The sequence below is a fragment of the Notolepis coatsorum genome, assembly GCF_963971535.1.
Source record: "Notolepis coatsorum genome assembly, chromosome: 8".
Taxonomy (NCBI): Eukaryota; Metazoa; Chordata; class Actinopteri; order Aulopiformes; family Paralepididae; genus Notolepis; species Notolepis coatsorum.
In genome coordinates this window covers 63,542,131-63,558,120 of record NC_140172.1, presented here as the reverse complement: position 1 = coordinate 63,558,120, position 15,990 = coordinate 63,542,131, and the positions used below count along the sequence as shown (strand labels likewise).

At 43.7% G+C, this 15,990-nt stretch overlaps 1 protein-coding gene across 2 annotated transcripts in view; it reads left to right on the top strand.

The window, feature by feature from the left end:
* The window catches only part of mtmr2 (myotubularin related protein 2), a 40,507-nt gene extending 28,213 nt beyond the window's left edge, over positions 1-12,294 (top strand). For both annotated transcript variants that reach the window (XM_084319921.1, XM_084319922.1), the window contains 7 exons: positions 373-561; positions 1,437-1,622; positions 2,863-3,069; positions 4,644-4,736; positions 5,537-5,650; positions 7,615-7,791; positions 8,545-12,294. In XM_084319921.1, coding sequence (XP_084176047.1) covers positions 373-561; positions 1,437-1,622; positions 2,863-3,069; positions 4,644-4,736; positions 5,537-5,650; positions 7,615-7,791; positions 8,545-8,706 — 1,128 coding nt within the window. In that variant the 3' untranslated portion in view covers positions 8,707-12,294. The remainder of the gene's footprint in view (positions 1-372; positions 562-1,436; positions 1,623-2,862; positions 3,070-4,643; positions 4,737-5,536; positions 5,651-7,614; positions 7,792-8,544) is intronic.
* Positions 12,295-15,990: the final 3,696 nt, after the last annotated feature.

Genomic DNA, 15,990 nt, shown 5'->3' with positions numbered 1-15,990 from the left:
ACCATCCCGGAACCTACGATCCTCTGATCTGGGTCTCCTCTCCATCCCTCGCAACAGGTTGCGGACTTTCAGTGACTTTCGGTGACTTCAGTGTGGCGTCCCCTACCCTCTGGAACTCTCTCCCCCCCCAAAATCCGCAACGCCCCAACCCTGGACACCTTCAAAGCAGCTCTCAAAACACACCTCTTCACCAAGGCTTTCCCCACTAGTTAGTTTAGATTAGATTTAGCTTTCATTATCCCTCTACCTGCCCCTCATCCCCCCCCCCCCGTTTTCCCCTATTGCCCCTTTTCCCTAGCCCTCTTGACTGTCTGAAGCGACCTTGGGTTTCTTGAAAAGCGCTATAAATTTTTTATTTATTATTATTATTAGGTGTTGTCTTGGATCCACCCGGAGAGCCAGGCCACAGTGACCCGCTGCAGCCAGCCGCTGGTCGGGGTGAACGGCAAGCGCAGCAAGGAGGACGAAAAGTACCTGCAGGCCATGATGGACGCCAACGCTCAGTCCCACAAACTGTTCATCTTCGACGCCAGGCCCAGTGTCAACGCTGCTGCCAACAAGGTCTGTTAAACCAGGACCTCTGGTTCAACAGGGCCTGTTAAACCTGGACCTCTGTGGTTCAACAGGGTCTGTTAAACCTGGACCTCTGTGGTTCAACAAGGTCTGTTAAACCTGGACCTCTGTGGTTCAACAGGGCCTGTTAAACCTGGACCTCTGTGGTTCAACAAGGTCTGTTAAACCTGGACCTCTGTGGTTCAACAGGGCTTGTTAAACCTGGACCTCTGTGGTTCAACAAGGTCTGTTAAACCTGGACCTCTGTGGTTCAACAAGGCCTGTTAAACCTGGACCTCTGTGGTTCAACAAGGCCTGTTAAACCTGGACCTCTGTGGTTCAACAGGGCCTGTTAAACCTGGACCTCTGTGGTTCAACAGGGCCTGTTAAACCTGGACCTCTGTGGTTCAACAGGGCCTGTTAAACCTGGACCTCTGTGGTTCAACAAGGTCTGTTAAACCTTGACCTCTGTGGTTCAACAGGGCCTGTTAAACCTGGACCTCTGTGGTTCAACAGGGTCTGTTAAACCTGGACCTCTGTGGTTCAATAAGGCCTGTTAAATATAAAGTTTTTTATATTCATCCTGCTCAAGAAAAATCTACATGAGTGGAGGACATTTGACTAAAGTTAAAGCAGCATTGCTGAGGCTTCTTCTCAGGCACGGTTTCCCATCAGAGTAATAATCATAAAATCATTAAGAGCACACAAAAAGAAATAAAGCAATAATGAAACCATAATAAAAGGACAAAGAACTAAAGCAATAATGAAACCATAATAAAAGGACACAAAAAGAACTAAAGCAACTAACTTGTCCATGAATGGACCATCATTGTTAGAAGTCCATCTTACGTGCTGATGGCAGCGGTCTGGTGTCCCCCCTCCAGATGAAAGGCGGTGGGTTTGAGAGTGAAGATGCGTATCAGAACGCTGAGCTGGTGTTCCTGGACATCCACAACATCCACGTGATGAGGGAGTCTCTGCGCAAGCTGAAGGAGGTGGTCTACCCCAACATCCAGGAGCCCCACTGGCTGTCCAACCTGGAGTCCACGCACTGGCTCGAGCACATCAAGGTGAGGACAGACAGACAGTGAGGACAGACAGTGAGGACAGACAGACGGTGAGGACAGTGAGAACAGACAGACAGTGAGGACAGACAGACAGACGGACAGTGAGGACAGACAGACAGACAGACAGACGGACAGTGAGGACCGACAGACTGACAGTGAGGACAGACATACAGACGGTGAAGACAGACAGACGGACAGTGAGGACCGACAGACTGACAGTGAGGACAGACATACAGACGGTGAAGACAGACAGACGGACAGTGAGGACAGACAGACAGACGGACAGTGAGGACAGACAGACAGACAGACAGTGAGGACAGACAGACAGATGGACAGTGAGGACAGACAGTGAGGACAGACATACAGACAGACAGTGAGGACAGACAGACAGATGGACAGTGAGGACAGACAGTGAGGACAGTGAGGACAGACATACAGTGAGGACAGACATACAGACGGTGAGGACAGACAGACAGACGGTGAGGACAGACATACAGTGAGGACAGACGGTGAGGACAGACAGACAGACGGTGAGGACAGACAGACAGACGGTGAGGACAGACAGACAGACGGTGAGGACAGACAGACAGACGGTGAGGACAGACAGACAGTGAGGACAGACAGACAGTGAGGGACAGTGAGGACAGACAGACAGACAGACGGTGAGGACAGACAGACGGTGAGGACAGACAGACAGTGAGGACGGACAGACAGTGAGGACAGACAGACAGTGAGGACAGACAGACGGTGAGGACAGACAGACAGTGAGGACGGACAGACAGTGAGGACAGACAGACGGACAGTGAGGACAGACAGACAGTGAGGACAGACAGACGGTGAGGACAGACAGACAGACAGACTGTGAGGACAGACAGACGGTGAGGACAGACAGACAGACAGTGAGGACAGACAGACAGTGAAGACAGACAGACAGTGAGGACCGACAGACAGACAGTGAGGACAGACAGACACACAGTGAGGATGTGGACTGTTATTGTGAGATCATAATGAAGGTAGTCAAATACCTGACTCAAATAGTATTTGGAAAGAATTAATACGCTTTTGTTAGCAGAACATTTTACTCAGTTGACTTTTAATTGGTTCAAACTTATGTGGTGAATAGTACCCATTTGCTAAAAATCTAATAAATACTGTAGATAAAAAAATATATATATATTTAACAAATTACTCTGATCTGGTAGAAATAAAGATGAAAAGCTATTTTTAATGCCATAATCTCCAGCTGATCCTGGCAGGAGCTCTGCGGATTGCCGACAAGGTGGAGTCTGGAAAGACTTCAGTGGTGGTGCACTGTAGCGACGGCTGGGACCGCACTGCCCAGCTCACCTCCCTGGCGATGCTGATGCTGGACGGCTACTACCGCACTGTCAGAGGCTTCCAGGTGCTGCTGGAGAAGGAGTGGCTGAGCTTTGGCCACCGCTTTCAGCTGGTAAATACAAGCTTTTAGGCAACATATTATTATGCCATGATTCTGGTTATGCTGTTGCTGAGTTCAGGCTTTGTTAAAAGTCTGTCATGAACCTTCTCAAGAATGAGAATTCCACAAGGAAAATCAGGAATTCTGCTTATATATACAGACCTGAAATTCTGACCCGTGTGGATCCGTATTTAAAGGTGCAGCATTTTTATGTATTGTAGAGTAATGATTTTATTTATTTTTAATAATGCATCCACAGAGCTTTTAGAAAGTTGCAGTTGCAGTTCTCCTCAAAACATTATTTATTGAATTTATCATTTAAAGAAATGTTGCAGGTCCAAAATGAATGTTGTTTTCATGTTGTGTACATGTATCCCCTCCATACTTCCCATTTCCCCACATGGAATGCACGGCGGCGGCACGGTGGTGTAGTGGTTAACACTGTCGCCTCACAGCTAGAAGGTCCAGGGTTCGATTCCCGCTTGGGGACCAGGTTTCCTCGTTGCCAGGTACCCAGGTGGGGTATCTCCCAGGCCTTTCAGTGTGGAGTTTGCATGTTCTCCCCGTGCTCGCAAGGGTTTCCCCTCCCGATAAGATAAACCCAATGGAAAAACATGCACAACAGATCGCTAACGCTGTCACGTTCCCTGACGAAGACGGACAGGAGCACTTGGATTGGTCCCCGGGGCGCGGGCCCACGCCGTAGCCCCTATCTGCTCCCGGCTGCCCTTGGGGGGGAAGGACGATGAGATGGGTCAAGCGCAGAGACTAAATTTCAGCGGCGACCCCAAAAAATTGCATGTGTGTGTTCCTGTGTGTGCCGCCCAGCGCATGTGTGTGTGTCACTGCATGATGAATAAAGACTTCTTCTTCTTCTTCTTGATTGGATAAATTACATGCTAGTGCTCTGAATGTTATCTATAGCACCTCTAAACAAGGGCACACGGTGTCATCGATGTGAAGCTAATTTGTCGTACGCAAATGCCTGTGAGACGCCACTAGGGGCAGAGTGGCTAATCCTGAGTGAGTGAACATGTGAGTGAGTGACACTGCCGCTTTGAGTTGCTTTGCATTCCAAAAAATATCAGGTTTATAGTCTGGATGTGAACGACGTGTCAGGGTCATTTATCGTTGCAGCAGGCTAACATTATTTCCAGGAACAAAAGCATTCATTCCAAAAGTTATATCATTGATGCTTGAAATGTGTGAGCTTAGTGAAACAATATGGCAAACGTACAAAACGTTGCAACCATGTAACATCTCCAGTCTCTTTCTTCATCTTTCTTCAGTGTTCTCCCAGCTGTTAATTATAATTAACAGACTGTTATGCTACCTGGCTAGCTATCGAGCTGTACACAGCATGCTGTTCAGCAGTGTAACAGTTAATAGGGTCCCATTCTCAATACACTACACAGTGTATGTAGGTGCCAGTAAAAAAACAAGGGAAAAAATATTTTCTGAGATAAAACGATATTTGCATAAATTATATATTTGTTTAATCTAAAATCGATGCCCATCCCTAGTTTCTAACCTACATAGTTTTCTAACATGGTGTCCTTTTACTTCTCCTGTTCGCTTCCTTCCAGAGGGTGGGCCACGGGGATAAGAACCACACAGATGCAGACCGCTCTCCTGTCTTCATTCAGTTCATGGACTGTGTCTGGCAGATGAGCCGCCAGGTAGGCAACAGTAACATTACAATACATTAGATTAAAATGTATCGTCCAGCACAAGTACAGTACAACGGGAAAAAGTTGGCATCTAACCCAAGTGCAAAGGTAACAGTAAAGTGCATTAACAATATATAGTGTACAAGACAAGTGTCTAAATGTGATATATATTATATATATATATAATATATATGTGTATGTATGAGACAAGCTACTAAGTAATATATGCTAAACTGATGTATGTACAGTATAATTATGTACAGTGATACAGGTATAGGTGATATAAGTATACTATGGTAATTGGTAAGCCATACTGGCTAGTGGTATAACTAGTAAGAGTAGTATGGGATATATACAGATATAGATATATCTATATGTACAGGGATATATGCAGATATATTCAAACGGGGCGACAGTTGCTCAGGAGGTAGAGCAGTCGTCTGGCAATCCGGAGGTTCCCGGTTCGATTCCCGCTTCTCCCGGCCAGCGTGTCGATGTGTCCTTGAGCAAGACACTTAACCCCTAATTGCTCCCGATGAGCAGGTTGGCACCTTGCATGGTTGCCTCCGCCGTCGGTGTGTGAATGAATGGGTAAAATGTGAGTAACAAATTGTAAAGCACTTTGGATAAAAGCGCTATATAAAAAAGCAGCCATTTACCAAATGGATAAAAGATAAATATATAATAAAATCGAATATATACAATATATATATATTATAATACTGTATATCTGGTACCGAGGTGGGAACACCTCTTTATTTCAACTTGATCACACTTGATTAAACACAAACCTTTGTTTTTGACTGTAGTTTCCTGCTGCCTTTGAGTTCAATGAATACTTCCTGGTCACCATCCTGGAGCACCTGTACAGCTGCCTGTTTGGGACGTTCCTGTGCAACAGCGAGCAGCAGAGGGTCAAAGAGGTATGAGGACTGCTTCAATGCGTTCTGAATGTGTGATTGTGATGATTGACACAAGATCTGTTGTAAGGGTGTGGCTGGGTAGTGTAGAGGCACTCTCCTACCACCGCAGAGAGTCTGGGTTCAATTCCGGCTTGGTCAGTTGCCCCTACGAACACAATTGTCAGTGTTTGCAGGTGGGAAGACGGTTCAGCAGGGAAGGGATCTGGTGGAGATGGCATGAACCTTTGTGCGCGTTATGCTCTCCCAGTGAAACTCAGTGAAATTGAAAAGATGCGGCTGGTAACTCCACTTGTATCGGAGGAGACATGTGGTAGACTATACCCCCCCCCAGACTGACAGAGGAAGCATGTGGTAGTCTATACCCTCCCAGACTGACAGAGGAGACATGTGGTAGTCTACACCCTCCCCAGGAGGGAAGATGGAAAGGCTAAATAAAATACCTGTTGTAAAATAATGTATGTATAATACTTCTATTAATCCCCTTGGGGAAATTTGTCCTCTGCATTTGACCCATCCTAACTATATCAGGAGCAGTGGGGCAGCCACACAGTGCGGCGCCTAGGGACCAACTCCAGTTGTAATCCGAGTACTTTGGTCAAGGGCAATGGCAGGAATATACAGTATACCTAGCATGCATGTCTTTTTATGGTGTGGGAGGAAACCCATGCAAACTCCACACAGAAAGGCCCCCTGCTGGGGTTTGAACCCAGGACCTTCTCACTGTGAGGCATCAGTGCTAACTAGGGCTGCTTGATTATGACAAAAATCACCATTATTTTGATTGATGTTGAAATCACGATTATTAAACATAATTACTCATTGATTTGATCACAGGGCTTAAGGCTTACTTTTTTTTCAAAAGGAGCACATGATATGAAAAAACACATGAATAAACCTAAATGAGGGCAGCTGATTGGCGCAGTGGGCAAGGCGCTCGCCTCTAACGCAGGAGACGCTGGGTTGCTACCATCGCGGTTGCTACCGGCTGGCCGGTCGTTCATACTAACACAATTGGCAAGTGTTAGAGGGTGGGAAAGCCGGTGGGTGGGGATTTGACGTTGTGGACAGTGACTCCTACAGGTCGGTTTGGTGACGCCGGTGCGACGGAAGCAGGAAGTGACGGGGGCAGCGTGAGCCTCCCACGCGTTACTCCTCGCCACAGAGTTCGAGCTGCTGCGGTGAAAAGATGCGACAGGCTGCCTCCTCGTGTACCGGAGGGGACACGTGATGCAAGGCTTCTGTCCTCACTACAACCGACCAGTGGGAGGCATAGTCTAGCAACGTTCAAGACAGGGGAGGGAAGAATTGGATATACAAAATTGGGATGGGAGAAAAATGGGGAGAAAAAGTGGATCAAAAATAAAAAAGAATAAACCTAAATGAAAGGATATAGGAGCACACAAAGACATTTAGGAGCACAGTGAAAATTCTTCGTACAGTGACTTTTTTCAGTAGGGTTGGGTATCGTTTAGATTTTTATTGATTTCGGTTCTGCCGCTGCTGTGAAGGAAGGGTCTGCTGCATTTACAACCAAGACCGAAAGAGAGCAACACGACATTTGCCACAATAATCGTTTTATCTTGTTTTCATCGTGGGAAGCCAAAATCATAATTGAAGTTGAAACTCGATTAATCGTCCAGCCCTAGTGCCTAACCACTCCACGTGTCCTCCCCTCAACCCCTCCGCCCTCCTCTACTTGCTCTTTCTCTCTGTGAATCAGATCGTTCTCTTGTAAAGGGAAAACAGTTTGTTAGCTACTTAAGTGCCTAAAATGTATAGAATTGATGTGATGCATTCACGTCGCCACAGCACATAATCTATCTCAAACCCACTCTCCTTTTCTCAATCCTCCGGTCGCAACCGTCGCTCTCCTTGTCCGAGGAAAAGCAACGATTGTGATTGGAGGACCAAGAGAAAAAAGAGGGGCCAGAGTTTGAGATGGGGTCCATTCTTCATTCCACCAGGACATTCCCAAGAGGACGGTGTCCCTGTGGTCCTACATCAACAGCCAGCTGGAGGAGTTCACCAACCCTCTGTACGTCAACTACTCTAACCACGTCCTGTTCCCTGTGGTCAGCCTGCGTCACCTAGAGCTCTGGGTGGGCTACTACATCCGCTGGAACCCTCGCATGAGGCCGCAGGTATACTGAAGCAGCCCCCTGCATCGTGTTTCCCCATACATGGGTGTATTTATGGAGCGACAGTGGCTTAGGAGATGGAGCAGTCGTCTGGTAATATAAAGGTACCCGGTTCGATTCCGGCTCCTCCCAGGCAGCGTCTCGAAGTGTCCTTGAGCAAGACACTTAACCCCTAACTGCTCTCGATGAGCAGGTCGGCACCTGGCACGGTTGCCTCCGCTGTCGGTGTGTGAGTGAATGGGTGAATGTGAGGCATAAGTTGTAAAGCGCTTTGTATAAAAGTGCTCTATAAATGCAGCTAATTTGTGATGGTCCACTGCTATGTCTGATCGGCCCAGACACAAGTAGATTGTAGGGCCGTCTCTTTTTATTCAAAAGTTGAACTGTTGTGCGAACCTGGTAACAGGATGTGAGAGAGATTTTAGCCCTTATGTTAACAATCTGCTTTCCAGTGTCCCACATTAATATAATCATGCTAGAAGTAACACATTGTCTTCCAAGATTTTGCACTCACCGGTATTTAAAAAGTCTTAAAAATGATAAAATTCATAATTCTCAATTTAAGGCCCTGAAAGGTATTAAAACGTCTTAAATTTCATAATAATATTAATAATAATATTAAATATATGAAATGTTTTTGTAATTCAAGTTGTTGTTTTTTGCGGGGCTACCGGGAGCTTGGTGCATCTGGGGAGAGCTTGTATGGATCCTAGTGGACGGTGGAACCTCATCACAAAGGTATTTTCTTGTTTCCAGGAACCTGTGCACCAGCGATACAAGGAGCTGCTGGCCAAGCGAGCGGAGCTGCAGAAGAGGGTGGAAGAGCTACAGCGAGAGGTGACCAATCGCTCCGCCTCCTCCTCCGAGAGGGCGGGATCGCCCACGCGCTCCATCACACCGGTGCAGACCTTTGTTTGACCTCACAGGGACGGGTCACAGGTGTGGCCTCAAAACGGGAGGCCCATCTGTTGAAAGGTGCCACGCCCTTTATATGCAATAGATTGCACGGTAGAGGATGCGGTGTGACGAAGCCCTACTCAGGGAGGGTGACGTACACTCACGCGCCGCTTGAGGAAGCCATCACTACGACAAGTCTATAGAAAAAGATTCACAGGCGTCTCTCCAGCTCTCTGCTTCGCCCACTGCTGAGGCCCTAAAGTGTCTCGTCTGCACACAACGGAACTGCCTCTCGTATCACTTCACGATAGCCATATACTCTGCTCCTCTGGCCGGGTCTAGAGGACATGCAAACTGACTAAACAAGCACTACTCACTCATATGCTTTCAGCATATAAGCCCAACTACAATCAGTGTTATCAGGTTATTTTCCTAAGTTATTAGGTTAGTTATAAGTACAATAAAAGATTAAGCAGTAAAGCTAAGCAGGCCTTATACACTTCTGTGATCACATTGGATGCATTTTTTAATACACCTGCGCCTTTTTTTCTATTGTCGGGACAGGCACGTGTCTCCTTCAAACTACGCGCATCGCGTTTTTTGAAGCGACTCTTTTCCGGGCGCTCTCCGTTGAAAAGGTTTCAACTCTACCCGCGGAGCGCACCGATGTCAATGTCACCTTGTTGACAGACCGATCAAATCAACCGAGGGGAGGGATTACAATATCTGAGGTATCTGAAGAGAAATCTGAAAGCTGTCGATGTTGAAAACGTATCGATAGTTGCCATCGTTAGTTAGCATTAGCTATCAATGCTAATGGTAGTAATGTACAGTATGTAATTTATATAACGTTAGCTGAGGTAGCAATAGTATTTTATCGCTTGGTGCGCTTTATGCACTTTCGATTCTCTAATCTCTATGTACACCGCCTCGCGTTTGAGCGCAGGAAAAAGGCGTCCAATCTGATTACAGCCTGAATATGAATATTCAGTTAACACTTTGACTGCCGGAAAACGCTTAAAAGCGTCATTCCCGGCCATGCTCAAGTTGCCGGAGGACGCTTTACAGCGTCCTTATATCAATATTTCAAAAATCTGCGATCGGATTCATATTTCCCCTCCGCTGGCCTGAGATCCACCAGGAGGACCCACTGAGCTCTCTGGCGGTTCAGGAGCGCCATCTGGTGGCCGATCGGCGCAATCGCCAAACAGGAAGTGCTATGGAGGTTGTGCTGGTCGGCCGTATTACTTCCGGGCACTCTGTTTGGCTACCGGGACTCGATCTCGACACAATACATAGCGATCGATTGCCAATAACTTGATAAACAACATGATTTGGACATATATACTATTATACAAGCTGGAAATGGACCCGATATTTCTACATACCATAATAGGTAAATGACTGTTCCACGCTCATCGCCCAATGGCGCGAGGAGGATACGGTAAGATTCAGCATTATTTTTGATCGTATTCCATATAAACTGTTATGATGAACATATCACCCACACTAGATTAATGATATAACGCTGCCCACGGAATTATAAACGATCCCCCGCCCATCCGGTCATCATCAGATCATACGTAGATCATTCTAGAAGTACGTCCAATTGAAATTTTTTATATCGCCCCGATTGCCATCAAACTGTATTTCATCATCAATATAATGCATTTGGGGCTATATATCACGTTCTGGAGAAAGCTGCAGAAAGAGATGAAAACATACTTATACATTAGACCATACTTTACTATGAATATGTGAATGAAAAAGTTTAACGTTGCTACACAATGAACAATACATATAGGACTTTGAATGGGCCCTAATAATGGCAATGTAGCAATAGAATTTAAAAAGTTATAGCCCTGCAAAGAAGGGGAATTTCTCCATAGACGAATAGCGCTGGCAATCCACAGTCATTTTCCGGATTTCTGGCCGGCACCCATAGTGTTAATTCCTCCACTTTGCAAGAGCTGAGTAAATATTTGTCTGAATGCCAAGGCTTTTTAGTAATTTGCGAAGAAGTATGTTCCTACGTTTCTATTTAATTTTTTGCTGTGGTCAGAACACTAATAATGACTAGAAACTACTTAACAGCTTTGGAGTGGATGGACGCTGAATTGTGAATGTCGATGGGAGACTGGAACGCTACTTAGCCTCTAATGTTAAAAAATTGTAGATCCTCTTTGGATGAGAAGGGTCTTAAGTCTTTGAATTGAAAATGTTTTGACCAAAATCGCGTGACTGTGTGAGTATGTACGTGTTTAGTTGCATATACATTCCTCTGTTGAATAATTTGTAGAGTTTTGTAAGATGTTGTAACGTTTTTTTTTTTTAACAAGTTAACGTTTGTATTCTCGATTTGTACTAGGTTTGTATTTATGATTTTGTCTCTTTGTCATAAGTTGGGTGAGGATGTTCCTATATACTGATAAGCTGCACAAAACAGGCAGGTGTTTTGCTCCTCGCTCTCACAATTAATTGTCATGTTGGCTTTACTTGAAAACTGATGACTCAGAATGCTAATATTGACTGGTGAGCATGTCTTAACGTACGTTTTAATTAATATGGGATTCAACACTTTTTCTTTTTCCTTCTAGGGATAGTAGAGTGCGTGTTAGATTGAGTTCTTGGGGTCGTTTTTCACTTTAATGAATGTAAACAAACATGTTTGCCTTGTTTTTGAATGAACACATAACAACATGTCCGGTTAATTGTTTTGTTTGTTCCAGTCTTACTCTGTGTTTCTGGTGCATATGTGAACACTTTTGAACCAAACTTGTTTGACTTGTTTGTAAGGTTTCAAACCTTACAAACTTGACTTGTTTGTAAGGTTCACCTGGGGAAGCTGTTTCATCGTTCACACTCTGTTTGTAGGGTTCACCTGGGTTCCATCGTTCAAAGTGACAGTGGAGATGTGGTGGCGTTAGCAGTAAATAACTTGCAGTAAAATCTCAGCATTAAACTTGTGATCAATAGTGCCTTCTTTCAAGACTGGATCAAAAATATTCTAATTGGCATCGGCTCTGTAAATTAGGTTTGAAAACAGATCATGGTCTGCCTGGTCAGATTCAGTGATGGGCTGGGGCTTATTTGTTTTAGGCCTCCTTTTCAAATTAGGAAGGACAATTTACTACCCTTAATACCTTGCATTAGGGGCTGTGATTGCCCCTACCATCCCCATTAATTTAGTGTCATTTTGCGGTGATTATTTTCAGAAAACCAGGGCATATATTTCTTAGTAGTTCTTAAACTACCGTCAGACCAAGGAACCATCTGAACATGACATGGAGGAATTACCCTTTATCAAGTTACAGTATCTAGATATGATCTATTCACATTTCATGTACACCTGGTATTAGAAATGTATCTACAATGTCTAATTGTAAATCCTTACGTAAATTGCAAATATATCGCTAACGTGACCGCTTTTCTCACACAGATCAATGCAAAAAAACATTCTGCTTGTGTTTGCAAAGATATTGCAGGTATTATAATCCAATGCGGTAAGCACTTTTTCTTTTGCCTTCAGCAATTAGCGTAGTGCAGACATCAACTGGTCTTCATACTTTACTGCTCTTATTTATAATGCCAAAGAACTGCTCAAATGTATTCCCATTGTAAATTAATAAAAGTAAAATGCTTTATAGACAAACAAATGGAAGTGTGTGGTTATTTCCTTGTGGTGATGTATGACGCCTGCAAAGAAAACTGTTTTTGTAGACTAAAGGTGTGTAGACTAAAGCTTCTATCCCCAGGCCATCAGGCTGCTCAACGAACAATAAACACTATGCAACAACCATCAAATGCACACAGCACACGCATCCACACGCACACACTCACTTTAAACAAACAACACACTGCAGCACCCACTCTCCACACTTTAGATCACCTAAACACACTTTATATTTATTGGTAAAGGATTTGCACTACAACTCGTACACCTTACTGTAAATTGTACCTAAATTGTACCTCATCCCATTTCTGCTTTGCACTATATAGTATTGTATATTAGTACATTGCATAGTATATTGTATATTGTATGGTAACTCAGTTACTTCTATTCTGCATCGAACATTGTACATATGTCTATACTGAACACTGTGACCTCTATTTTTACTTCTATTTTACATGCTATACTATTTTATTTCATACTTATCTTGTCTAGCACAGTCTCTGGAGCGTAACAGTAAGAAGCATTTTGTATAAAAGTATTCTGTACTTCTGTATGACAACTATTAAAGAAACTTGAAACTCATACTCCTAGAATTGCTATTAGGAATGTAATTAGCCTTTTATTTCACTTTTTATGAGTCGCACAAAGCCTTTCTAACGATTTAGATGAGGGAGATGTGTCCCACTGTCTACAACTGTAATCATAACTACCTACCTCATTCAATATTCTACACATATATTACTGTTTATATACCTGTATGATAGCCATGTACAATAATTCCATTATACTGTATATACCATATGTATATTTATCTACAACTGCTGTATATATCTGCATATATCCCTGTTCACATACATGTATAATAGCTACAGTATATCTGTATATACCTATTCTTAATAGTTATACCACTGGTGAGTATGGCTTACTACCATAGTATATCTGTCTGGCCTGCAGCGCTGAACCTTACCTGCTCTGCCCTGACCAATTCTGAGTGGTTTCTCCTGCCCCCCGGGACATACGGCCCTGAGCTATTGTCTTGTATCTCATCCTGTATACATAGTTACGCTTGCAGTAGTTCTATCTATTACTCAATTTCACAATTTTCTTATAGACTTTGATTCTACTGTCACCATGTATGCATATGCTCACTACATGTATTTATTGCTCCATCTCCGCCCACTACAAACATGGGAACTCTCTAACCCGTGCCCCCAACCCCCCCCCCCCACCCCCATCTCTGAGTGGTTCTCTCGTAGTGTTGACCAAGGTGGTGGATGTCTCGGGGGCTTGGGCCAAGATTGCAGTGACTGTTCTACGTGCACCACCGAGGCCATGGATCAGTTTCTTGCCGTCTTCTGTCCGTGGTCTGTCAACGTGGTTTAGACGTTGAGTTCATTGCTGGGTTAAGTACTTCTATTCTATTCACATAATATGCTTATGTATCTATTGCTATATCCGCCCATCACAATCACACGAACTGTCTAACGCCTGTCCCGTCTCCCTCTCCCTGTGAGTGGCTGTCTCGTAGTGATGACCAGAGTGTTGGACGTCCCGTGATGATGACCGGGAGGATGCGACCCTCTCTGTGCCGCCCCCATGCCTCAAATAGATCCACCATCAGCTCTATTTTTAATCTTTCAAAATGTTCAGTTGCTATTGCATGCACTTATCTGTGTTTCATTACACATATGAGTGCATGCTTACCAACTGTCAGTCTGCAACACTACTATCACCGACATCTAAGAAGGGAGATCCCCCCTTGAACGGCCCTTCTAAGGTTTCTCTCCTCCACACTGCCTGTGATGCATTTTTTCCTATTGCTAGGTTTTAGTGAGTTTTTCCTTACCTTCGCGTGGGGTATGTTTGGGAGTGTTGCATTTATTTAAAAAAATGTGGACTTTATGGTGTTTTTGTGTCCGGCCCATGGGGACATTAACGTGTGTTGTCGGCCCTTACAAATACATTTGATTTGATTTTTTTTTTTTTGATCCACTTTTTCTCCCATTTTTCTATATTTTCTCCCATCCCAATTTCGTATCATCCAATTCAACCCTCCCCTGTCTCGAACGCTGTTTCTTGCCTCCCACAAGCCGGCTGCAATGTGGACTAAGTCATACATAGCACAAGTCCCCTCCGGTACTTGAGGTAACAGCAGTCGCATCTTTTCACCTGCGCAGCTCGATCTCTCAGTGTCGAGGAGTAACGCGTGGGAGGCTCACGCTGCCCCCGACACTTCCTGATTCTACTGCGCAGGCGCACCAACCGACTTGTAGGAGTCGCTTGTTCACAACGTTCGATCCCCACCCTTCAGTTTTCCCTCCCCGTAATACGGCCAATGTGTATTACTGCGGACGACCAGCTAAACTGAAAACAATGTGGAGAGCTGGATTCGAACACGCGAATCCTAGCGTCTCCACACTGGTGGCGAGTGCCTTGCCCACTACACCACCTAGCCGCCCACATTTGATTTGATTTATACCCATTTCACCTTTTATACATATTTATACTTGTATCACTGTATAGCATAATTATACTGTACATACATCAGTTTAGCATATATTACAAGTAGCTTGTTATATATATCACACTTAATCAATTGTACATTATATATATATATATATATTAGTGCTGTCAGGCGATTAAAAAAAAATTATCTAATTAATTACAGGATTTGTAATTAATTAATCGCATAACTATTTTATTCCTGATATTCTATAATCATATTTCAAATTGCATGTGTCCGGATGGCAGAATTCAGTACTGTATCTACAAAACCTTCTGTTTAATCATCTTCCATTTATTAATTTGCTTAGATTTTTCAGGTCTGGTCAATTTTAGCATTCACAGTCAAAGATAAAGATTACATTTTTTTTTTATTGATATTCTCATTTGGTTCATTACAATTTACTCAAGCCTAGTAACAGACACAGTATTTATGACACTGGGAATACATTCCCTGAGATCCATAGATGTCCCTATCAGATACCAAGAACATGCAAATGGTCCATATTAAAAAAAAGTCTGTAAATGTGTATTCTACGTTCTTGTGGAATTAAGTTTATTTTTTTTATACATTTTGAGTTAATTTTCATAACGCGATTAATTTGCTGTGTAATGAATTAATCTAATTAATGCGATAAACTGACAGCCCTAATATATATATATATATTGTTAATGCACTTTACTGTCGTTGTACTGTAGTTGTGCTCTATGACTATACATTTTAATCTAATAAAATAACAAGGCTGTGCACAACTGGATGATAAGCACTCCCTTCCCAGCACCAACCTAGCCATAACCAGTAGTGGACAAACAAACCTTTGCTTAAGAGAAGTGTTTGTTTTCCCTCAAGTTTCTTCCGAATTCTATTTTGCAATTATTTTTATCTAACTTTCACTAGTCTAGAGTACACTAGGCATAAGTATCTTGTGTTTTATTGTAAATCATCATTAGAATATTCAGTTCTCACCAGTGCGGTTGTACACTTCAATGGGTTAAGAATAAGAACATGCTGATTCTGAAAATGCTGCTGATTGCAAGAACGGTTCTGAGTGATTTACCTATTATACAGTTGAATGAGTCCACCCAGCTCCCCAAACGCATCATACATAATCACTGTTTTTGCCACCTCC